This window comes from Lemur catta, chromosome 5 (genome assembly GCF_020740605.2).
Source record: "Lemur catta isolate mLemCat1 chromosome 5, mLemCat1.pri, whole genome shotgun sequence".
Classification (NCBI taxonomy): domain Eukaryota; kingdom Metazoa; phylum Chordata; class Mammalia; order Primates; family Lemuridae; genus Lemur; species Lemur catta.
In genome coordinates this window covers 8,455,541-8,481,071 of record NC_059132.1, presented here as the reverse complement: position 1 = coordinate 8,481,071, position 25,531 = coordinate 8,455,541, and the positions used below count along the sequence as shown (strand labels likewise).

The 25,531-nt window shown below is 40.9% G+C and overlaps 1 protein-coding gene across 5 annotated transcripts in view; it reads right to left on the bottom strand.

The window, feature by feature from the left end:
* The window catches only part of ARHGAP26 (Rho GTPase activating protein 26), a 371,806-nt gene that overhangs the window by 127,462 nt on the left and 218,813 nt on the right, over positions 1-25,531 (bottom strand). For all 5 annotated transcript variants that reach the window (XM_045551097.1, XM_045551096.1, XM_045551100.1 and 2 more), the window contains 4 exons: positions 23,597-23,671; positions 11,535-11,622; positions 9,926-9,984; positions 8,258-8,363 (listed from right to left, as the gene is read on the bottom strand). In XM_045551097.1, coding sequence (XP_045407053.1) covers positions 8,258-8,363; positions 9,926-9,984; positions 11,535-11,622; positions 23,597-23,671 — 328 coding nt within the window. The remainder of the gene's footprint in view (positions 1-8,257; positions 8,364-9,925; positions 9,985-11,534; positions 11,623-23,596; positions 23,672-25,531) is intronic.

Genomic DNA, 25,531 nt, shown 5'->3' with positions numbered 1-25,531 from the left:
ACTGCACTGAATGCCACAGGCAACTATAACAAAGTGATAAGTATCCATGTACCTAAGCATATCTAAACAGAGAAAGGGTACAGTCAGAATACTGTATTATAATCGTAAGGGACCAAGGTCACAGAGGTGGTCCACCATTGATCGGAACATTGTTATGTGGCACATAATGGTTAATAAAGGCTTTTATGACACTACTTTACTCAAGGATTCTTAGGGGGATGAGCAGAGAAGCGAGCCACCCCCTGGTTCAAGCACCAACACTTGCTCAGTCTCTTGGGACCATCTTCATAGAGGCTGTACGCTGACTGCTACTTAGGACCCGCAGCTCCCAGCTCCCACTGGCCAAAGGTTGTCCCCTCAGAATGTTTTCACATCCCCTTGCTTCCAGGCTCTACACGTGGATGTCATTCGGTGTCCTGCCTCCCTGGGCGAGGGCATGAGGCGACAAGCAATCCATGTGCACTTGCACAAAGTGAACCGGAGGACACACAGAACTGGTCGTCATGGGGGTGGCTGCAATCCAAACAGGAGAAGCCAAGAGAATCTGACGTGCTAATTTCAAGGTTTCTGATAGAATATGATCTTCTTTTGTGGATGAGGAACCTTAGGCATAGAGAAGTAATGCATGAAAGGTTAGAGAAGAGACGAGATCAAAATCAGGCAGTCTGGCTCTAGAAACTTTTGTCTTAACCACTGTGCTCTCGGCCCCTACAGAGAAACTTCATATACCTAGAAGTCTGCCACCTGCCACATTTGAGCCACGATAGTTCTGAAGAAGGGGGAGAAATCAATTGAGATAAGAAAGTGAGTATCACAGATAACACTCACAATGCAATAGAAAGAGGATGCCGCAAGACAGGACTCCAGTGCTCAAAACAGTGCAAGTGGATCAATTAGTCACCAGAAGGAGAGGTATTTAATGAATCTGCTCCTGCAATGCATAAGAAACCTACCAAGCGTTGGCAAAACCTAAGTCATGTTCATTTTTGTTGATACGCTGCCTTTTATAATATCCCCAAAATTAACGGAGCCAGCAACTAGGAAAAGAAAAGAGAGTGTCCTCTTCCCATTCCTCCCTGAATTTGGGAGGGAACTCCGTGGGTTCAGAAAAGGAAAGGGTGAATCAGAAAACAGGAAAGTCATTGAAAAAATAAATCCAAATAGAAGTGGAACAACTCAAAACAAACAAGAGACCCAAATCAAAGGAGCTCTAAGAGCATTAACAGCTTGAAGTCAAGTATTTCCCCTTTCAGAATGGGTGTTACCTGTGATGTGAAGGATTTAGTTCCTTGAATTCAGAAATTTTGTTGATTTTTTTTTTAAAGCAAAAAATTTAAATTGATCTTGTATCTTTCTTTCTCCTAACTCTGAAGGCTGGAAAGCCATAGAATAGAGAAATTCTTGGGTTGAAAGTAAGTGAAGGTCTGGCAGCAAGGCTACATAAGGCTTCAGCTCTGATTTCTTCTTCTGCATTTCCATTAATTTAAAGTGCTAAGTTGCCTGTTTGCTTTAAAATATGTGGTTGTCCTCTTTGCAGTGTCCCTTTAAATAGATTTTCCTTTGGCTCTGCCAAAAATAGCTGGAGAAGGTCCTCTGAGAATCCCATTCTTAGTCTTAAAAAAATACACACTTCTCCCTCCCCGAAACACATAATTATAAATCGGCCTGGAAGCAGTATCTCCCACTTCTTGTAGGGCCCTTCAGTCAATCAGAAATATTAAATAATAAATCTTTCAGGAGGAAAAAAGAGCCGGTCAGGGAAGTAACTCTCCCGGCCCATTTCCACTTGCTCACTTATGTGATTCACCCCATGTCAAGCTCCTCTTCCGATGTCAGCAAATAGGTAGGCCAGGGGTGGAAAACCCAAATGCCTACACTGAGGCCAGGCAGGTAGGAGTCAAGGAAGAAGTGGGCCAGCAACAAGAGACAATAGGACTGTCAGGAACTGGGGCCAACTGGAGGAGAGCCCAGGGGGCACAGGGTGTGGCTTCTCCTCTGCTCCAGCCAGTTGTTAGCACAGAGATAAGAATTTTGCAAGTAAAATCATCCCCTTTAAAAATGTGGGAAAACTGCTCAAAGTTTTAAAACAGCGATGTGTGGAACATGACTACCAAACACATGTGGGGGCTGCTCTGGCCACAGGCCCCATTTGCAACTTGTAGGTAAGAAACAAAGACAGGGGAGACAGACCGCCTGCTCATCCCCTGGGAGCTTATGGCCCAGCAGGAGTGACAGACACACACCTGGCAAACTGTCCCACAAGGTGGTATGTGACACACTAAAAGAGAGGAACAAGTAAAGGCTGTGGAAGCTTAGGAAAGTGAGAGGTCACTTGTGGCAGGAAGGGTTCTGTTGGCAATGGCATTTGAGCTGCAGCTAGAAGAATGAGGTAGCCTTTGGCAGGCAGACGCTGGGGAGAGGCCATTCCAGACAGAAGAAGATGAACTGCAGAAAGATGGAGCAGGGAGGAGGATGTCTGAGAAGTGATCATGGGACTCTTCATGCTTCTGCCTAGCACACATCCATGAGTTCTACTGTGCGCCACTCAGTAGCTGCACGATGGCGATCATGAGCCACACAAGATGAGGCTGAAAATTCCGGAAGGGCCCGGTCCAGACAAGGCTTTGGAGGCCATTTCCAGGGTTTTATCTTAAAAGCAATGGGGAAGCTGCCTTTGAAGTTTTTGTAAGCAGGGGAATCACATGCCGAGATGTGCAGTTTTCAAAGTTCCCTGGAAGCAGAGCACACACTCTGTGGACTGGAGGGGGGCCAGGGCTCCACCAGACAGAGCAGCCAGGGAGGAGGCCTTTGCAAGCAGCCTGGAAAACACATGATGGCAGCTTGGACAAGGGGGCTAGTGATGGAGACGGAGAACAGTAGATGGATTCGAGAGATAGACCAGGGTTACAATCACCAGAACTGAGTTCAGGGTGGGAATCAGTGAGGGAAAAGCCAGGTGGGACTGGAGCATGGGGTCCATGCGGCTCCGTCTGGGTATCAGGCCACACCATCAGTGGTCCAGTAGCCAAGCAATTCTGCACTGGCAGCACTGGGGTGTCCAGTGGTTACCAGAGAGGACAAAGGTTCAGAATCCAGGATGTACGACTCGGGGAAGGCAGCCAGAGAAGTTCACAGGAGCTTTCCATCTTAGAAAGCCATCATCTCAAAAGCACTGTTTTCTTTAAATGTGCTTTGTAAAATTCCACAGCTATTTTGTTTGGACTAGTCTTGATGGCAAAGAAATCACTAGCTGTTCTCACGTGTTTAACAGATCATCACTATACCAAATCTTATCTTCTAGACTTGGGATGCAGAACGAAGGAATATTAGAGTATCTGTGAGATACGTGCTAATGCCAAGCATCAGTGCCCACCTTCCTTATATTTTGACCCCTTCTTAAGAACTTCAAGGAATGCTACTTAACCACCAGGGCTCATCTTCCTTGGTGCCAAGGCCTGGCAATAATTTTCTTTATAACCACAGGCATTTGCACATGAACCCAATTCACTGTTTCTAGATCATTAAGAAAACATGAATACATCCTTCTTGATTTGCAGGGATGCCTGGTAGTGCTCAGACTCTAGTCACAAGAATGGGGGAGGAAAGAAAAGGCAAGCCACTAGATGCTCAACCCTTGAAAACTTCTGCCCATAGGGTCTACATAGTTTGATAAGGTCTCACTTGTATGCCAAGCATTTGCCCCCCCAGTATTCCTTCATGACCCTGCAATCTACAGAATTGTGTCTATTTTGGAAAGTCACAACATGTAACAGAAGATCAAAAGAAACATTAGACAACTGGGTAATGAAAAGAACAATAAGGAATTAGCAAGAGGCAATGGGACTAAAGCCAATCTTGTCCTCTTCCTTACTCTCTCTTACCTTCCACTCCCCGAAATCTTTTATAATTTAGCGTGTATGTGCCCATACCGCATATGCACTAATCTCTCCTCCCAAATTGGCCTTTTTGTCCCGTGTCTTAACTGAGTTAGCACATCTGCAAAGATCATTCAACAGACATGCTCTCGGTTGAATGTTATTTACCAAGACTCCTTTAAGTAGACACTGTGGGCTGCCTACTCAAAAGTCTGCTTTTATTCTGACATCCAATCCTCCCACAAGTGGTGCAGATAAATCTTGTTTGGCATAAAATAATTATGGTGGTACCCTTCCCTTTGGCCAGTGACTGCTTTGGACCAATGAGATGTGACACAAAGTGTACTTGAGAATGTCTGGGAAAAGTGTCATCATAGCTCTTACAAGGAGACTCAAAGAAAAAATAATGCCTTTGGAGGAGCACATGCAAGGACACAACGTAACATATGATGACCCTGAGAGAGAGGAGCTGGCCAACACAATGAGGCTGGTGGAGCAGGAACATGGAAATAGCCTGAGTCCTTCATGAGCCAAGAAATTAACCAACTTTCTGGACTGATTTTTGGGTAATGACAACAGATCCTCTAATTGTTCAAGCCATTTTCAATTGGATTTTCTGTTTCTTGCAGCCCAAAGCATCCTAAGTGGTCCAAGACCTCTTTAGAGATGCAAGACCGTGCTCTGCCTCTCCAACAACACCCTTGCAACAAAGGAATAGCTGTTCCAAAAGAGAAAAGAAACTAAGATTTATTTCTCAATAAGCATTTTGGGAAAACCAGCTGTGAAAAGGTATTTTTAATAGCCACTCCTGATGTATGAAGAGTCCTTTGAAATCCTCCCTCAGAGCATAAACACTGTAATGAAGTTACGATGAGCCACCATGAATGGTATGTGTGGGGATATACAACATACTTGGAGTCATCATAATATGTAAACATTATGAAACTACCATGAAATTAGTCTTTATTACTCATCTACTCTTTTCCTTCTACAATGATCAGATTGGGATTTTTTTTTCTTGCCCCCTCCCATGAAAACACAGAAGCCCATGATTGGAAGGGAACTCAGAAACTGAGGCTCAAAAAGGTAGAATAATTTGCACAAGGATCCACAGCTAGCTGGGGGTGATTTTCTTCATAATTAAAAATGCCTTAAACATGATTTCATTTGCCGAAAACTAAATGTAATGCAAAGTCAAACTGTAAGGACTTGGGAAATAAAAACTGGATTTTTTTTTTTTTTTTACTAATTTAATGACAATAAAATCTCCTTTTTGAACTTACTGCTTTGAACTTCTTCTCTGTTTCTAATACCCTCCTAAATCCCAATTCACATTCCTCTCAATATTTCTCTCTCTTAGAAAATCCTTGCATATGACCCATTCTCTGAGCCAGTGGTTCTCAAAAGACTGTTTACACAATAATTATCCGAGAAATAAATCAGAAATGCAGATTCCCAGGCTGAGAGCCTGATTTAGTAGCCCCACAGTGGGGCTCAGAAATGTCAGTGTAAACAAGCACCCAGGTGATTCTGACCACACTTTGAGGCACGTGACTCCAGACTGCATATTGGATTCCAAGATCCAAATAGAAAACATCTAATTATCATAGTAGATTTAAGCTGGAACTACAAAAATATGTGCATGGTTTCCTATAATTTTTATGTTCCCTCTGAGGTCTGAAAGAAACCCAAGATCTCTGTGATTTGGCTGTACCCTGGTAATCATTTGCTTTAGAAGTTTGGAGTTTTGATCCTTTCCCTCCAAGACTTTTTTTCCCCTCTGAATGCATTTTTACTTGGGATTAAATATAAAAAGCCCTAACTCTCTCACCAGAGCTAAAGGAAATTCATTTTGGAAAATGTTTGAAAAGAGTACTTTAAAAAATACACAATACAAAATGTCTTGCCTTTGAACCAGAATCCCGAGATGCACAAGGCAAACAGTAGGTAATGAGAGAAGTAAACACTGGGTTTTCCAGCAGAATCAGCCCTGAAACCAAAACTTAGGAAGGAAGCTGACCATTAAGTAAGCGGCGCAGAGGAACAATAGCTCAGGCATATCCCAGGGTAAGTCTAAACCTGAGAAGACTGGAATCAGACAAACCTCTTGTCCCAAGTTAACTTTCCCTTACTGCTTGATTTTAAAATAAGGACAGTGCTGTAAGTGAGAATAGAATTTAAGTGGAATCTTAGAACTCCTCTGGGTGCCAAGGCATTTTTTCAGACCTAAATAAACACCCTTTACAGGATTCAACAGTGCTCATTTATAGATATCGCAAGGATATTTTAATCTGGAGACTTGGGAGACCAAGAACACAGCATGCTTAGAACTCCTCGAGTATGTGTATTCTGACATAAGCTCTGACCAACTCCCATGATGGTGCGTGCGCTTGTCTATATGTAAACTTCTTCATGATCAAATAAATAAAGAAATGCCATAAAACCAAAGAAAATCATTCTCAAGTTTCAAAGCCAAGACATCATGCTCCAGAAATGCTATGAAATAAATCACTCCAGCAATAAAATTGGTTTCCATTAGTTAGAAGGCAAAAAGTCAAGGTCACAGCTGTAACCTGCATAATTTCAGTTGTACTACTCCTTAGCTTAGGAACAAGGATGGACTGAACATAATGGGATTAGGGGAGGAAAGGGTAGGAAGAGAAGAAGAAAGTGAGCCATCCACCAGGCTCAACTATTCAAGATCTACCTTAAGGGTTTGTTTTTTTTGTTGTTGTTGCTTGTTTTTTTGTTTTTTTTTTTTGGAAAATCTTTTTTTCTTCTTCTTTGAAGAGTCCTAACAATCCTCAGGGCAATTTAAAAATGGAAAAAAATGTAATACTGCTTCTCTGAATCACCATTCACTCTTGGTCTCTCCTTCCAATTAAGCTCTCCTTCCAACTGCCCAGCTTGAAAAGAGCCTCTGCATTCAGTTGGTTCCTAACTCTTCTTCTCTAGCTGCTCCCAACAGGCCTGAAGACCCAGGGGCCACAAAGCAGTCACGAGCACCCCCACACTTGGCTGGAGTTTGCACCGGGGACTTCCTGTGTCTGGGGGCTTGCCTTTTAAGCATGCAGAGCTTTGCAACTAACATCTCAACCAGCTTTTCTGTTTAACAAACGTCTCCCTCTGGGTTGTGTGGAATAGACACAGCACTGGCCTCTCAGCGCATCTGCAGTTACTTTGTAAAATGCAGTTCCCATTATTTTAAACACACTTCATCAGGGTTTTTTGACATTTTCAGGGCATCCTTCCCCTGTAAACTTGTATGTTCTTCACCATGTTTTTTAATTATTCCTGAACATGCAGTTCTGACACAACCAGGCAAGAAAAGAAAATTGATCAATAATGGAGCAACCATGGCTCTACCCGATTGCTTCCCACCAACACATAAAACACTCCTGTTTCTTTGTGGAAATGGGGAAATTGTGGAAATCTTTATGGTATATAAACATTCTCTTCCCCAAAGGTAATACCCAGTGCTTGATCGAAATATGAAAACCAACCATCACAATCTCCTTCAGAGGAATATCAACTTATCCCAAAGAAATAACTTAATGGCATGAGCACAGTGTGGGGAAGAGCTAATTTACAGCACATCAGTTTAGCTGAATTGATGAGCTTAATGATTTAGGTTAACTGTTTTACTCTCATTCCTTTCTTGTGCTCCAGTGTGCAATCAAGAACATACCATCAAAGTCAATGGAAGGTTAGAACATACACACAGGCAGCGACTGAAACAGCATCGGAAGTCAGCAAAGCCAGTCAAAAGGGTCAAGCGATAGTAAATACACAAAAATCGAAAGCCATTCCAAGAGTGCAAATACCCCTAAGCAGGAACATTAGACCCCTACTGAACACTCTCATTATCTCAGAGGGCAAATGAAGATTTGCCAAAAATAATTCCTTTCTTCTTTACACTTCTTCAAAGGCTTTAATGCACGTAACCTTTAAAATCAATGACCTTGTAGATAAAGTGGGGATCTATTATCCACATATGATAGATGAAGAAACCAAGAAATAGAGAAGTGGCTTGTTAAGAACAGAGTCGGCTCCAGAGTCCAGGCCTCCTCACTCCAAAGCCAAGTTTTATAAACTCACAACATATTCCTGTTTGCCCTTTATCATCATGAGAACACATAACCCCTACAAACTCCGCGTGGTGACCTGGTCACACGGGCACTCCCCCAGCCTCCTGTGCGGAGGCCATCTGGCTCTGCTGCTGTTCACTGCAGTTAACATTTCACACGTTTCTTTCCTAAGCCTCCAGCATGCCTGACGCAATAGTGGGAGAGGGAAACCTAGGCAGAACTGAGACCAGCTTTCTCGCTAAGATAAGAACGTTCAGGGGTGAGAAAATGCCCAGCAATTGGTCTTAAACCTACTTTGCCAAGTGGTTCATGAGCAGCTGTAACATCTGCCGATTTTTCTCTGGGAGCCGATGAACAAGGCTGTGGATTTCAGAGATCCGAGATTCCTGGTTCTCTAGCTCTGCAAAGGAAGGAGGGAGGCAATATTTTATCAGTGTCACAGCTAAACTACTTTATAAGATGGAAAAATCAAGAGAAACCAAAGATTGGGCACCAACAGACCAAGCATTCCTCAAAGATTAATGATCCTGTATTGCGTGCATACTGTCTGACTGGCATGACCAGATCTAGAGTTCCTTTTAATGGTGCTTTCTGGAACAGGGTTCACCATAAAAATTAGCATCAAAAAATGTGAGCCAAGATGATGTCGTGATGAAATGGAGCCAGTCAACTGCACACCCAGAACGGGCACAAGCTTGGGAGCAGCTGGCTCCCTCGAGGGACAGCTTCATTTCAAGGAAGGAAGGAACTTCATGCACTTGTAAAGTGATAAACAAATCTTATGTGAACAACACTGCAAGGGTCTCAAGTATCAAAATAGCACCCCGAGACAGCATAATGAAAATCAAAGGAAATGTCCTTTATTCTCAAACCATGTATGACAACCAGCCTGGTAGAAAGCAAGCAATGGCAGATAAAATATTTAAATCTTTCTGCCAGCCAACATGTAACCTAAATCATAACTTGTCACCTTCCTTTGGGTGAACTTGGGTAAGTGGCTTTGTTGCTCTGGCAAATAGATTGATGGTACTCATCACACCTATTTATAGGACTGATGTGAGGTTTAATTAGAGAATGGTTGCTATGGGTTTGCAATTTTTCTGAGAAAAAAAAAAATCACATAAACACCATCTTCATTCCCAGCTTTTGCTCACGTCTTTGTCCTCCCTGTTTTAAGGGACAACTATAAGTAGGTAAGGCCACCAGAACATTAGGTACTACTAAATTAGGCCAGTAGTAGCTACCAGGGTAAACAAACTCTAAAGGCTGAGAGGAACCAGGGAGAGGCACAAGCCGTCGACATGATAATACTGTGAGAATTCACGCCAGATTTAAATCTGAGAGAATCTTTCTGCCCCCTTACAAGAGGACTGCCCCACGTAGACAGATTCCAGGATACTTAGGGTAGCTTGCACCTAATCCCCATGTATTTTAATACCAGTAATGTGACACTAGGGACCTGGACGATACAGTTGAAGAATGATCAGAAGCTGTAAGTGGAAGACATAATGGAAAGAGGACTGTGAAGTTATATAAATGGTGTCGTATTCAGGGAAACATTTCCAGTGCTCAATTTAGGTAATGTGCAATGTCTGATTCATTCTGCAAAATGCTACTCAAAGGCTGGAAAAAACCCAAGCAGTCAGAACTCCAATAATCAAAGCTAGAAAGGCAAACTTGCTTTTTCTCCTACTTCCCTCCCCTCCCCTCCCCGCCCCCCTCGAAGAAAACACTTCTGAAGTTCCTCCCCTCCACTGTAAATTTAACATGGTAGCAAGGTCCTTAACAATCCTCATTTTGTTTCCTTTTGATTCTGCATCAGCATCTCATGCGCACGTTATGTGGCCAGTTTACATGCAGAATATGAAGGATTAGGTAATATTTATTTTGGGATACTGACTGTTCTTTGAAATACCAAACTCTATTCTCTTCCCCTTAAGACTGAGACAAAAAAAGACTTACTTGCTGCTTTGATGAAACTTCTTTGAAATTGGTACATCATGAGTGGTCCTGGAAGCATTCTGGAATAAAAGAATATAGGCTAGTCAGCTTAATAATAAAATAATCATATGCTCCCTAACTAGCAGCGTACAGACTGCCAGACTATATTACATTTCTCAAAGACAAAGACCACAGGGAAAAAACAGCAACTTAACTTACTTTCCCTATTGAAAGAGTTCTGAGATTTTGCCCGAAATTTTCATTCTCTCTCTTTTTTAAGGGTATGGGTACAATTATGTTTCATAGTCACAACTAACAGAGTGCTAATGCAAAAGTCTAGCACAAACCAAGAGATTTCCTTTTCTGTCAGTGACTCACTCATCAACAAGAACATTTTAAGATGTGTCTGAGAAACAGGCAACTAAGTACACGTCTGCAATTACCTGTGCTTAAACTCTTATCTTCCCAGCAGCTTGCTGTTACAATCAGTTCATCTAGAAACACTATGAGAGACTTTCATAGGTATTTTCATGCTGAATTCTCTATGGAGTGTTGCTCCAAAATGCCAAAGGGCTAGAACGTTAGGTTCTAGCCCTAATGTTAGGTATGATACAAGCAAATTTTATCTGCTGGGGTATGAATATGTTTTAACTATAAATTTGAGTTTTTTTTCTGATAGTCCAAATAACAAACTTCTCAGCAAACTGTACATTATTCTTGGCTCAGATTTTATTCTCAGTGGATCCATTAATTAAACTCTTGGTCAACATTTATATTACATCTTACTCTTGACTTCAATTCCCCAATAGCCAATAAAACTTGCATCACTAATTCCTCTTCTGTGTGTGGCCTTCCTCCTTTGCTTTCCTGCCAAGTTCATCTTCACCAAACTTGCACAAGGGCTTATGCAATTCTTGACTACAGTTCTCCTTTCTGTTTAAGACTAGGTCCCACCTTCCCATGTAAGAAGAACTACAGTATTCTTGTCCCTAGAGGCCAGCATAAATTTCAGTCTATTTATGACACTGAGAGGCAGGCAGCTGGTTAATAACCCCCCACCCCCCAAATAACTGAGGGAGGGGTAGAGAGGTAGCAGTAATATCATATATATTAATACAAGGAAAATAGTCTCTATAGGAAGATAATGTTTTCCAATCTAAGTGGAAAGAGCAAAAAAAAAACTTCACTAAGTTCTCATTTTTAAAGGAACGATATCTAGCAATATACTATAACGCACAAAACTATCAAAATACAGAGGGTATATACTCGTGCATTCTCAACAGAACATGATCAGAACATGATACAGAATTCCTTGCTTTCTTAACAGATTATTCAGGGATTTCAGGGAAGACCACATTTTAGGTTCTGTTCAAAGCTAATTATCACAGTGCTTTTCATAAAGAGCAAAGTTTCCCGAATCACTCATGGCACCCCTGCACAAAGGCAACCCGTCAACGATAGATGATTTACAATCGTTTTGACCAGCTGAGCTACATGCACCCACACAGAAGCTGTTTCCACATCTCAAACACCCACCCAACAGCTCTCTGGAAGCTGAAAATAAAACTGCTTTCTTCCTGATTGCATGATAACTAGCTGGCACCCCGCCTTGCAAATGGAAAGTCCCTACCTTAGGTAGGTCTTCAGAGCACTAGTGATGGTCTTTATCTCCCATTCAGCACAGATATCTGTTTCTGTCTCGGAAGCTGTTTTGGGGTCTAAAATGAAGAAAAAGACAACACATAAGGCAGAGAATAAAATGTAGCTAATAAACAAGCATACATAAAGCATCCAATGTTCCTAGTAACAAAAGAAATGCAAATTAAAACAAAAATGACACATATATTCTTACCTATTAAGTTAGGAAAATGTTTAAAAATCCAAGTATCTATTGCTAGCAAGAATGCAGTGAAACTGATCCTCTCATAAACTGCTGGAGGCAGTAGAGATAAAATGTAACAGTTTTGAGAAGCAATTTGGCAATATGTATCAAGAGTCTTAAAAATGTTTATACCCTCTGAACCGGTAATCCCATTTCTCACAATCTAATCTCAGGAAATAAGATAAGGCATGAGAAAAGTCACAGACCCCAGAAACGTTCAGCACACACTATTCTTTGTAACATTAGAAAAAACAAAATGAAGACAACCGAAATGTCTGATAATAGAATGATTAAGTGAATTACAGTATGTCTACATGATGGAATATGTTGCCGTTTACAACAATTACTGCAAAGCAACATGGAAAATGCATGTATTATATAATGTCAAGTGAAAAAAAACAAGATGCAAAAGTTAGTGAGAAATTCATACGAACAAAGGCTGAAAGGAAATACTCTAAAATTAAAATAGTGGTTGGGTTAGAGTGGTGGAATTGTGGTTTTATATTTTCTAAACTATGATTTTATTCCATTACTTTTATATAGTTTTAAAAAATTGCCTTAAGCTCAGATGTATAAGGAGAACCACCATAATTATATTGGCTCCTGATTCTTATTTATCTCCTCTTGCATGGACTTTTAAATACATGTGTATGTTTTACATAAGCATGTATTTAAAAGAAGAGGAGAGATCATTCTTGTAGTCTTCCTGAGCAGCACAAAGGAAGGTGAGAATAACAGGCAGAGCTTGGGGAGTATGAATTGCTTAAAAGAACCCCATCTTTTTCGTGGTGCGGCAGGGCAGGTCACACACAAACTGGCAGGAGGGCAGTGGAGTCTTTCCATGCATTTCAGGTAGAATCCAGCTTCCTCATATTGGCTGAAGACTAGTTACTTGCCCACCAGCTCCCATTCCCTTTTCTTTGTGTGCAAGGCCTCATTTTCAGTTGCAGGGCTCCCCTCTTCCTAATCCTTCCAGGGGTGGGGAATGAGATTGAGGAGGGACTGGTCAAAAGCATATCATCACCACAGACCTGATGACTAGCTAGCTGAGGGATGATCGAAGACCTAAGCCAACCTAATCAAAGCAAACTTCAGGACTTTTCCAGGAGACAGGAGAAAAGACATTTGCTGTGTGCTGGGCTTGCACCCGGGAGGTTATGTAATTGCCAGGTGCCACCACATAGAGCCTGAAAGCGAGTTCGACAAACCCGGAGACGGGAGAAACAGAGATGGTAGGTCTTGAGCCCTTGTATCCGGCCATGCCTTCTTAATCATGTGAGCTATAAATTCCTTTTTTTTTTTTTTCTTTTGCCTTTTAAGCCAGGTGAGGTCAGGTTTTCTGGGTTTGCTTTTTTTTTTTTTTTTTACAATGCAAAGAGATCTAAATGATACACTAGGTAAAGAGAGACAGCCACTGGACTGCCTCCAAGAGGAATTCTGGGACATCAACTAAGAAAGAGGAACAGCCATTCAGCTGGAAAAGGAGAATGGGTCACAGGTGGACACAATACATGTTCTATTTCCTGGGAAAGAACCCACTTTCATCCCAGTAGGAAGAGGCCAAATACTCATGAATGGCTTCAGGATTTAGGTAAGGGCACAAATCCAGCTGGTTCCTAGGGCTCTTAGTGTATGTCCCCTGACACATACCAGCAGATGTGAGGAGGAAGGGTCCCAGCTCATAAAACATGTGACTCCTAAAGGCAAAGCACCTGCATGATGTTTGCAGGTGACCCTGAGCAATAATGGTATCTTTCTTACCCCATGAAACAAGTAACAAAGAATCTAAAGAGCACAATTTTATTTCTGGGGCCACAGAATGGTAAATTCCATAGATTTTGATCATAGTAAATTTCTGAAAAGTTCACAAAATGTGATTTTCCTAATACCTAAAACCTCTACAGCTTTAATTCCTTTCTTTTCATCTTACACTCCCTGCAGAAGTTTATGTATCCAAAAACTCTGCTTAGCATGACCTTTTTTCCTTCCTATCCCAAGACACATGGAGAGCTGCCACACTGCATGGTTCCTGGACATGAGACAAATGTTACTGTACATTTTTCTGAGGAACAAACCAACTTCTACCCAAGAAGAGTGAACATGAAACTAAACAAGCAGCAGTTGGCAAGTCTGGGAATTGTGAACTGTTCCATGAACCACATTTAGCAAACTAATGATTAGCTTCCACTTATTCAGGCTCTGTAACCATAGGAATATTGCGTAACATTATAGAGAGGAGAGTCAAATTACAGCCCGGCTACAGGGCTTTTTATAGCACTGATGAGGCAAGGGTCATAACTTGAGCGCATCCATTTTAATTCATTTAATATCCCAACTAAATCGAATACAGCCTCCCAAGCTACCCCATTTTCAGCAAGTGCTGCCAGTTTCCACACCTCCCTCCTGATGCTCCCCTCACTTACAGAAGCTTCCTTGGTGGCGTGTGGGTATGTGGCAGAGACATTATTTACAATTTGCTGGAGAATGCAGCACATTTCTCTCCACCAGGGCCCTTGACCACTGTGGTGCTTGGTAAAATGGACCTGAACTAGAGGAGCAGTCCGATATACAGAAAGGCACCATGTGGGTCAAATGGAATGAGTGTTCTTTCTTCTCAAATTACTGCCACATGAATTTCAGAAACTTAGGAGACACCAACTGGAAGTAGTGGTTATAAAGGTAGGTGGTCTTAGAAATGTCACACCAGTCAATCCCAAGAACCACCTAGTCTGCTACTGTGCTGCTGACAAAGGCAAAGAAGGACATTCTGGAGGAAATGATTAGGAAAGGTACTTACCTACTCCTAAATACCCTAAAGACACATTATAATGTATGCAAATTAAGTTTTTTCTCTTTAACTGAGATGGTAATATATGCAGCACATGTTAAAAAAAATCTGCAGAAAGCAAATGGACAAAGGTAAGCCTTTCCTACGGTAGAGGCAACTGCTAATACCAGTTTCTTTACATGTATATCCCGATCTCTAACACTCTATGCACATACAAGCACATATATGAATACATACACCTTTCTAAAAACTCAATGGAAACACACACATTTTATGTGTGTGTGTGTGTGTATATATATATGTGTGTGTGTGTGTACCATGCTTAATTTAATGTCCCGTATTCATAGAAATTAAGGTTGATTCCTAGTTTTTGTTATGATAAATAATATAAAACTACATTTCCTTGCACATGTCTTACCTGTAGAAACAATTCCTAAAACTGGAATTTCTGAATCAAAGGGAATGTGCATTTTTACCTTTGAAAAGATACTACTCAAATATCCCTCAGAGGTTTGAGAGTGGCTCCTCCTCACACCCTCGACAGAAGCATGTAACCCAACACTTTGATCTTAGCCAACTGGATAGGTTTAAAAAAAAAAGTTATCTCACCGTTTAAATTTACATTTTTTTAATGAGGAGGAAGGTTGAGAACCCTCTTCTGTGTGTGGGTGTGTTTTAAAAGTCAAATTTATTGAGATATAATCACCCTTTTTAAAATGTACAGTTCCATGATTTTTGACCAATGTATACAGTTATGTAACCACCACTATAATTATCTACAGTGTGGATAATTTCTATCACTCCAAAAATTCTCTTGTGCCCCATTATATTCAGTCCTCTCCTTCCAACCTCCAGCCCCTGGCAACCACTTTCACATAACATATTTTTGAAATCCATCCACGTTGTGACATGTACCAGTACTTCAGTCCTTTTATTACTGAGTAGTAGTTAACGTTATGGATATGCCATAATTTGTTTATCCATTCACTAGTTGACGGACATTTGGGTTCTTTCCAATCTTGGCTGTTATGAATAAAGCTGCTATAAATATTTGCATACAGGTCATTGTATGGACTACATTTTCATGTCTTATGTAAATACATACCTAAGAGTGGGACTGGGTAAAAATACTTAAAAATTACCATGTGACCCACTCCTAAATTAAATCTTAAAAACCTTAGTTACTTCCCACATCTAGTGCCTAAGAATCCAGAGTACCCATGGCCACTTCTGTTTGGAGGTCCAAAAGCTCTTAATGGCTCAAGTCCCTGTCTTAGGAGAGCCTGCCTGATGCACCCCAGTAGGCAATGGTGGAAGTGGCAGGGTGGGAGAGGAAGGTGAGCTTCTGTTTGTGGTCTCCTTTCTCCGGGCACTCGGGCTTGTGGTTAGGAGCCATCTCTGTAGCTCCCAGAACAATCCAACCTTCGTCCAAATAGTCTATCATCTCCCGGTCCTGATATCACTTGTCTGTTCTCCTTTACTGGTAGGTAAAATTAGAAGTTTGCTCTTCACATGGCTCCCCTGTTTCTAGTGGGCTACAGATTTTAAAGTTTAGGGCTGTTGCCACTTATTACTATGCAAGCCTCTAGGTCTTAGAAGTCATCATGAAGAATGTCTATTACTTTTGGATTTCTTCAGAAAGAAGTCTTTGATTGCTTTGATTGATGCCACTCTGTGAAAAGGTGTGGGAAATGAGGGGCATAGAAAAAAGCAACACAGACACTGAAGGTTCCAGAGTAAGAACAACAGTTCACAGCTGGATCAGAGAATAAGTGAGGCATGCTACTGTAATTCTGTGCTTTAAAGTACTACCTACATAATAGCTTCCTTGCATCCTATGTTGCACTAACTCTGATTTAAATATCGGGGGTAAAAAAAGGAAAAAGTTATAGGATAAGATGAGAAAAATAATGCTGAATTTGCATCCCTTTACCATCATGGCAAAACAGTAATAAAAAACAAAAGAAAAAAGGAATATACATTTCCAATAGCACAGAAAATTGGGCTCTCAGTTAACATTCTCCTGTCACTAGAGGAATATCCACCAGGCAAAGCTCAGATGAAGGCCTGAGAAAACCCATGGAGGGGAACAATGTGATAGGCGTGGCCCTCTGTCCACCCTAAAGCATAGCCCAAGCCTCCCTGGGGAGGAGGCCGTACCCCACTCCCCCGCCACCCCAGCACACACACTGAGGGATCTGTTTCTGAAGCAGCAAGAGCTGGCCTGAGATTATAATCCAGTCAGTGAAATTTGACTGGGGCACAGAAGTGGAGAGGTGGCCCTTTAGACCAAGGCAAGTGAATCCAGAAGGAGGAAAAGTCTTAGAAGAAATATGAGAGTGACAAGGGAAGAACCACAGCATGCTTCAGATTAACCAGGAATAAACCACTTCTCCCAGGACCATGACCACATAGCAGAGGCAGGAAACATCCATTCAGGCCTACAGGTGACACTAAAAGAAAGATACAAGAATGCCTGAAGTTGGCTCAAACCATGTACAACAGCCCTCTCCAATCATCATATAAGAGAATGATTCTAATAGGACTCTGGAAAATAGCAACAGAATAAGGAGAATCTATCCATAATGCACTTAAATAGCAAAGATTTATAAACTTATCTATGTTCAGGTTTGATTAAACAGAAGATATAAAAGCTTATACAATATTTTGTTGGCATAGAATACAAAGACCAAAGCACTCTGAAAAATAATTCAGAAAACCTTGCTCTGTAATATAAAAAAATTTAGAAAAATATAGATGCTGTGAAACAAGACATCAAAGGAAAACAACAAACAGACTAAAATAATAAAGGTAATAGTTGGAAAGTAGAAATGAAAAGAGGTAAATAAGTTAGTAAAGACACTGGAAAATTCAATTACAAAATTAAACTCTGCATTATAAACAGCAACAATATAATAATAGTAAGTATAATAATAGTCAACCCAACAGATTTAAATGAGTGATATGAATATGGGAGACAATTTAGAGAATTTTTGCTTGAATGCAAAGAATCAGGAGAAAAACAAACATTAAAAAGGTGAAAAATGAGGATATATTTTTTAAAAGATTGAGAGTTACAGAAAAACAAACAAAAAAGGAATTTGTTTGCCTTTAGAAAATTATATGCAAAAACTTCTTCAATGGACCCTGATACGCAAAAACAATGATTACATGCTGATATACAAAAATTGTAGTGAGAGGGAAGATTTCTCACTACGTGATAATTGGTCAACTGGATAAGAATTTGAGAAAAGAGTTCCCTTTTAGCATGAATATATTCCAAATGGATTTTAAGGAAAACAAAAAGTTTTTGTAATCCTGGAATGGGGAGGGTCTTTTAAGGCATAATCCAGTCTATCCATCTTTTTTCTAGATGGACTTCATAAAAATTTAAGACATTCATAAGACAACAAAAATAAAAGCATCATGAAGCTCAAGACAAATAATAACCCAGAAAAAATACTGATAATGTGGCCTTCAGACCTCAAAAGGTCTAGTAATCAAAACATAAATATACCAACAGAAAAACAGACTAAAGACACAAACAGGCAATTCACAAAGGAAGTATATATAAATCGGCAACATACATGTAAAAAGTGTCTAACCTCACCCAAAATTACAGAAATGCAAAATCAAATAAAAAAGAGATATATTTTTTAAATGTTTATAATTTATATACAAAAAAGTAATACACCGGGCATGCATGGGCAAGGATGTGGGATACAGGATACTCTCCTCAGACTTTGCCGACAGCAAACCTGGGAATATCATTTAAGAGCCTTGAAAACATGTACATACTTTGACTCAGCAATTGAACATCTTAAAATAAACCCTAAGGAAATAATTAGAGATGCATATGAAAATAAAAACTTAAAACAGCTAACATTTTTTATTAAACACGTGGAGGGCTCTGGACTCAGCAACCCACTTGCATCTTTTCATTTCATCCTCACGTTACTATGGGGACAGGGGACTTTATGACAGATGAAGAGAGAGACGACTAGACCAATTTAAATCATTTGTCTACAGTCAAATGGGTAAGCAGTGGAAATGCAACTTATCTAATTCCAAAAAGCAACTCTTAACCTCTGCTGTCCTGCGCCTATGGGGATATTCACCTCAGTGTTTTCTAGAACGCTGAAGAACTATAGTCAGCCCACATATCCAAGAATATGGGACTGATTAAAAAGTTATAGTACATCTACACAGTATGTGGCTAAGAAAATCACACTATACAAGAACTTGAATTAAATGAGAAAATAGACACTCTGTAGTGTTACATGAATAAAGCCTGTTAAAAGGCCTATGATACAAGTCCAACTTTGTAAGCATATTTTGTTATAATTATACTATAATAAAAAGGTGATGATATGATAAAATAGCTTGATGTAATATGATAAAATGTCGATAAAGGTCATCTCTAGATAGCAGAACTTTTATTTTCTTCTACTTTTTGTATTTCTCCAAATTTTCTACAATGACTATTCATAAATTTAATTAGAAGTTATTTCAAACATAGAAACAAGAAGAGAGACATGTACTGAACAAGCATATAGCTGGTTTATATAGTTCATATTGAAAAGTTGGGCTAAAATTTGGAAAGATTTATCTTCACTTGCTATTTGGGGGGGGGGGAACAGCACACACACAGAAGGTATTCTATTTCTAGGAATCTGCCTGTCTTTATGAGTCCTTTTCACTCTCCAAAGACTAAAGGTCTGTGTCGCTAGAAGGAAGGGATCAAAGGTAGCTCTTGGTAGACACCACCACAAAGCCACGCTGCACTTGCTACGAGGAATTTTAGCAAGGTTTCTCAAAAAATCTTATTCAGTGAAAAGAAGATGTTCTCAAAGCCCTGGTTCTCCTATTCCTCTTCTAACCTAAAATCCCCTTATGTGTTACGAATACAAAAACTAAATTCAAAGTGATCAAAAGAAGTCTCTGTTTTTACTTAATTCTAAGCCATACTTTCAATAATCAAAACACACTTCCACTTTTGAGAGCCTGGACAAATAAACTAAATCTTACACAGTGCCTGGGACGGAACAGGGCATCCAATGAATACGTAACAAAGGGATAGTGAAGGAAAGGTTCGCACTCGGCCAGCCATCTCAGGGAAAGGTTTCGGAGTACAGGAGTCATGTTTATTTTATACTCTTGGCCAGACCAGACCAGTCCCAGTATCAAGAACTGATGAAGATGCGAACCTGTGCACAGAGGACAAGGGGGACAGAGCTCCCCGTTCAGGTTTGGAGCCCTGGTGACGCCTTAATTGTGAGATTCAAACATTCAGTTCACTCGTGGGGAGAGTCACGGATGCTCTTCTACACTTTTGATCAGATCCTGCACTGTGGTCGTCTCCCAGCTCTGGTTAGACCTCACACCGGACTCCGGTCTATCTGAAATGTCCTCCTGGCAGAGGCAGCAGCCTCGTGACTTTCAGCTGCTAGTTATTACTTTTTCATGACATTTCTCAGATGTTCATGATTATTTTCTCTATCCCCAGGAAAACTGAGGAAGACAATAAGACAAACATCTTGCTTGAGGGCCACTAAGAGAAGTGATAAAAACAAGGTCCTTTCATAACCGCTCTTCTGCTTAGCACGACCGAGCTAAAGCGGTTCTTTTTTAGATTAGCAAAGCAGTCTAAAATGTCATATTTCTTTTCATTCATATCACCTTACATAATAATCTGTCATCTTTGAAGTCTCTCTGCCCCTTCTAATCCCCCCTATCCAGTCGGTTACAAAGTCCTGTTGATTCTCTCTCTATAATCATTTTGAGCCTGTCCTTTTTTCCTGACTGCAGCTCAGCTATTTGGTTCAGCCCTTGATAGGGTAAGCCCTACCTAATCTGTCGCAATGGTCTGCTTCCTCCATGCCTCTCCATAATCAAATACAAGCTCCACACTGTGGTCAGTTACCCTCCTAAGCTAGAATCTGATCTTGTTACACCTGTGCTAGACACACTGTTTTATTGCCTCTCCCAGCAGCCATGATTTCAGGAAAGTACTCTTCCATCATTCTATTAATAATCCTGCTCTGTCCACCAGGTTCCACGAACTAACCCTGTCCCCATCCCACCCTTTTGCCTCCTCCCCCACAACCCTGGGACGGGCACAGGATCCAGGCCATCTGGATCCATCTGCTGTGGTCCATGTGATTGGCCTGAGATTGAGAAATGAATCACGTGAAGGGCCCCATACTGGCCAATCAAAGTCCCTGGAGCCTTCTGCCAACACTGTCAGGAAAGACGCGCTCTTCTCAGCAACCACGGGCTCCGAGGACTGCTGAGGCTGAACCTATCTGGGACATTCTCATAAAGAATAAAGGCAACACTAAGACCAGCAGAGGTCACAGATAATGAGAAGCTAGAAGAAGGAATGTGGAAAGGCTCCAGCACATGGAAAGACGTCACTGGAGTCCCCAGACCTTGCCATACTTCTGTCTTCTTGGATTTAGCAGTTATGTGAGCAAATAAATGTCTTTTTTCCTTGTAAACTATTCCAAATTGTCTGCTTGACACTTCTGTATGCAGAACAGTTGCAGTGCATATAACTTCACTACTTAGAACTTTTAATAGCTTCTTACTTCCCACAGGAAAAACAACCCCAAACTCCTCAGCACAATATTTAAGTTATTCAATAGAAGAGACAACCTTAGCTTTTTAGTTTTAACTCTCCTGTCCCAGATTCAAATAGTTCTTCTAGAATTTTTTTTTCAGAGACAGGGTCTCGCTCTGTTGCCCAGGCTGGAGTGCAGTGGCATCATCAAAGCTCACAGCAACCTCAGACTCCCGGGCTCAAGCAATCCTCCTGCCTCAGGCTCCTGAGCAGCTGGGACTACAGGACATGTCACCATGCCTGGCTAATTTCTCTGTTTTTTGTAGAGCTGGGGTCTTGCTATATTGCTCAGGTTGGTCTCTTCCAGATATCACTAATATAATAACCATAGAATCAATACCCTCTCCTATAGCCATCATAGACCCTGATTTCTGCCCCCCATACCACTGCTCACAATCCTTCCTAAATCTGAATTATTCTTCTGCTGTCTTCATCACTATTAAATCTTCCAGACTCAGCTTATATTAAGCACTAATATCACATTTTACATTACAGCTTTCATATGCATATATATCCCACCCTACGAGGACTCTCTCTCTACCGAAAAGAACTGGCTCTTCCTAAAATTTAATCTCTAGCACCTGACAATATGTTCTAGAGAAGAGATACTCCACAAATGTTTTCAGCTCTGGTCAAAAATAAAAGACTAAGGATTGATACCTATTAGACTCTTAATTCTTCCTTCTATTAGAATTTCTCAAAGATTAACTATATCCCTGCACAACCCACCAACTGCACACTTAGGCATTTATCCCAGAGGAACAAATGTATATTCACACAGACCTGTATGCAAATATTTGTAGCTGCTTTGTTTGGAATAGCCCCAAACTGGAAACAACCCTGATGTCCTTCAATGGATGGACAGTTCAACAAAGTGTGGTACATCCATACAATGGAACTACCCAGCAATAAAAAAGAACAAACTATTGATACATGCAACAACTTGGAAAAATCTTGAGGGAATTATGCTGACTGAAAAACAAAGCCAATCCCAACAGGTTATACATTGCATATTTCTGTTTATATAACCATTTTGAAATGACAAAATTATGGAAATGGAAAACAGATTACCAGCTGCCAGGGGTTAGAGATGGGGTATGAATGATGTAGGGGGTGAAGAAGATGGTTAGGGCATCACAATCATCTTTGTGGTGACGGAAATGTTCTGCAACTTGGCTATACCAATGTCAATATTCTGGTTGTGATATTGACATATAATTTTGCAAAATGGTACCATTAGAGGAAACTGGGTAAATGGTACATGGGATCTCTATGTATTATATCTTACAACTACATGTGAACTTACAACTATCTCAAAATAAAAAGTTTAGTTTTTTAAAAAAGCTAACCATATTTCAAACAGATACTCAGTGCTAGAGTACCTCACAAATCATCATAGTTTCAAACAACAGATCTCACTATAACTAGTAATACAATAGGATTTTGCCCACCAGAGGTGAGTAGCTCTCCCGAAAAAGAAGTAGAGAGAAGAGAGTCACTCTGGCCAACATAAGAGAGGCAATTTCTTTACATATGAAAGCTATTTTCAGAAACTAGGATGGCCTAAGAAATTACAAATACTAATAAGAGAACTGTCCCTGCTCAGAGCACTGAGCTGGGACCCCAAGTGATAGTCTGTCTCTGCAAGTGCACAGCTGGGGCTTCCATGGGGATGAATAACAGCCACAGATCTGTGAAATTCGATCTGTTTGCCATTTAGATCCATGTGACTCACTGAGGCTGGCTGCATTCATATCTAAAAATACAGGAAATCTGCAGCCTAAGCAAATTTGGCTCATGGGTTTTTTTGATTCAAATATTGCACATTTGGAGACAGTGGTTTTATATTTATATTAGCCATCAGCAAAAAAGGTTCTGCTACTCAAATGACAGGTACTAGGTTGAACTCTAGAAGCCAATAGGATCAGAAGATTTATCTGCTTATATACATTTTATCTGGGAGTTACATGACACCTGCTCAGTAGCAGGGACATGAAGTCTGAGGTCCTCTGCAGGCCAGAATGATGGCCTTCCTTGGGCAATGGGTGTGTCCCACTAAATACCTGTCCCAAAAGTGGACAGAAGGAGTCATGAGCTATTACAGACAAAGTAGGGTGTGGTGGTCACATGAGTGACCAAGCTCCACGTGGATGGCCAGCGCAGAGTCTAGAGAGGGCGTGGTGCCTGGGACCTGGCCCTTTTTATTTTGTCCAGTCCTACTCAGAACCTTTCCCAGTAGCGCCTGCAGTCATGACAACTGGCAACGTGGCAGCTAATTTCAGGGCTATAGCTCTTGGACGTCCCGATTCCTTCTCCAAAGGCTGTCCATAGTCACAGAGCTGGTGATTTGTCAGCATGGGCCTCCCCAGGACCTGCCAGGCACAGGCCCACGGCACTCACCCATCAGAACACTCAGCAATTTCTGCACTCTGGAGTTGACCCCCACGATCCGGTACAGCCCTTGCTCATTGATCCCTGAGAAAAGAAACAGTGAAGATTAAATTAGAGGCACATCAGAACACAAGTCAGGTCAACCCAGCCAAATGCACTTATTTTTTCATTTTCTCAGTCCTTCTAAAAGCTGCTCTAATTAAAGTCCCCTGTCACTCAGCTCAGCTCTTAGCAAAGGAGTGGGATTTGGTACAGCTGTCTAGAATTTCATGGATGTGCTGCACACTTCAGCCCTCATGTTAGTTCAGTCATCAGAGGGGAAAAAATTGTCCTTTTCCCTTGCCAAAGGCAGCATCTGAAGAGTTTTGAAAGATGCAAAATATATAGTTTTAAACATGTCATATTTAACCAATTTTTTTGATTTAAAAAGCCAAAATGACATGATTAAAAATTCATACAACACAAAAAGACAAATACTTTACAATCTATTTTTACATATAAGAATGAAAATATTGAGGTATAAGGATATTTTCTAATTTTAGGGAATGTTAGCCAAGACTGAAAAATTAGAAGATCCGTTCATCACTTGTAAATATTCCTTATTAAAAAAAAAAAAAAAGACTACCTTCATTCAACCCAAGGAACTATGCAATTGGATTAGAAGAGATTTACCTTCAACCTTCTGAACAAAGAACTAAAAACTAACCCGCTGCACTACCCTTATTCATTTAAATGCATGGACAATATCACCACTCTACTATTTACAAAAGAGGGCAATTTAGACCAAGTGATTTGAGAAATGAGTTTTCTTCTGTTAGTTCCAGGCCCGTCATCTCTGACCCCTGTCAAGTAACTGGGCTCCTGCAACCTATTTTATTTCTCTGGTGTCCATTCTCCAATCAGTAACCAAAGTGAACTTCTTAAAGTGAAAATCAGTTCATATCACACCTTCTCCTAAAACCCTCCAGTGGCTTCCCATTGCATTTAGAGCATAATCAAATAGCAATTACAGTGGCCTACAAGGCCTGTGCAATGGAGTACTAGCCCGTCTATGACCACATCATCAACCACCTGCACTCTGCTCCAGCCACACTGGCCTTCCCAGTATTCTAACATACCAAGCTCATGTCCCCACTTCACAGCCTGAGCTCCTGCTGGTTCCTCTACCTGGACCCCTTCCTCCCAGATCTTTTGACCATTCAGGTCTCAGCTTCAATGCAATCTCTTCAGTCTAACGCATCACAGGACCAACACTACTGGTCATTCTCTTTCCCTGTTTTCTTTCCTTTATGGCAGCTAACAATAGCTGAAGTTATCTTTTTTATTTGGTTTCTTGTTTGTCTTTCTCTCAACAACCAGAATGTAAACTCTAAGGACAATGATTCTGTCTTGTTCACCATTATGCCCCCAGCCCCCAGATCAGTATATGGTATGTAATAAACAGTACACTGAGTTATACTCCATCAGAGCCACTATAAAATACTTTCTGGGGGGAGGGGCCAAAACACAATTTTCCAGAAGACATTCAGGAAAGGGCTGATTCGGCAGCATCTTCAACAAGACCTATATAGAAGTGGAACTAATGAATAAAAGGAAGTGGCCTGGAATAATACCATTTTACAGCTAAAAAGGATGTGTAAAATCATGTACACCATTCTGCATGGTTCATGGGTTTCCTGGTCAAAAACTAAGAGATGGGTCCCAGCAGTAGAAACTATACTCAGTAACATGCCAGCGTGAAGGACTTGAAAGATCTGAGGTGTCTACTTCTTTTGTCCTTGTGCTTTCCTGGAACTTTATACAATCCCAGCTCCCCCTGGATGATTATTAATGAATCTCAGAGAGTATGGGAAGTCTGTTCATCTCTGGTCACCATAAACATGTGTGTACACACACACACACACACACACACATCCCTACATTGCAACAGGGAGATATGCACTT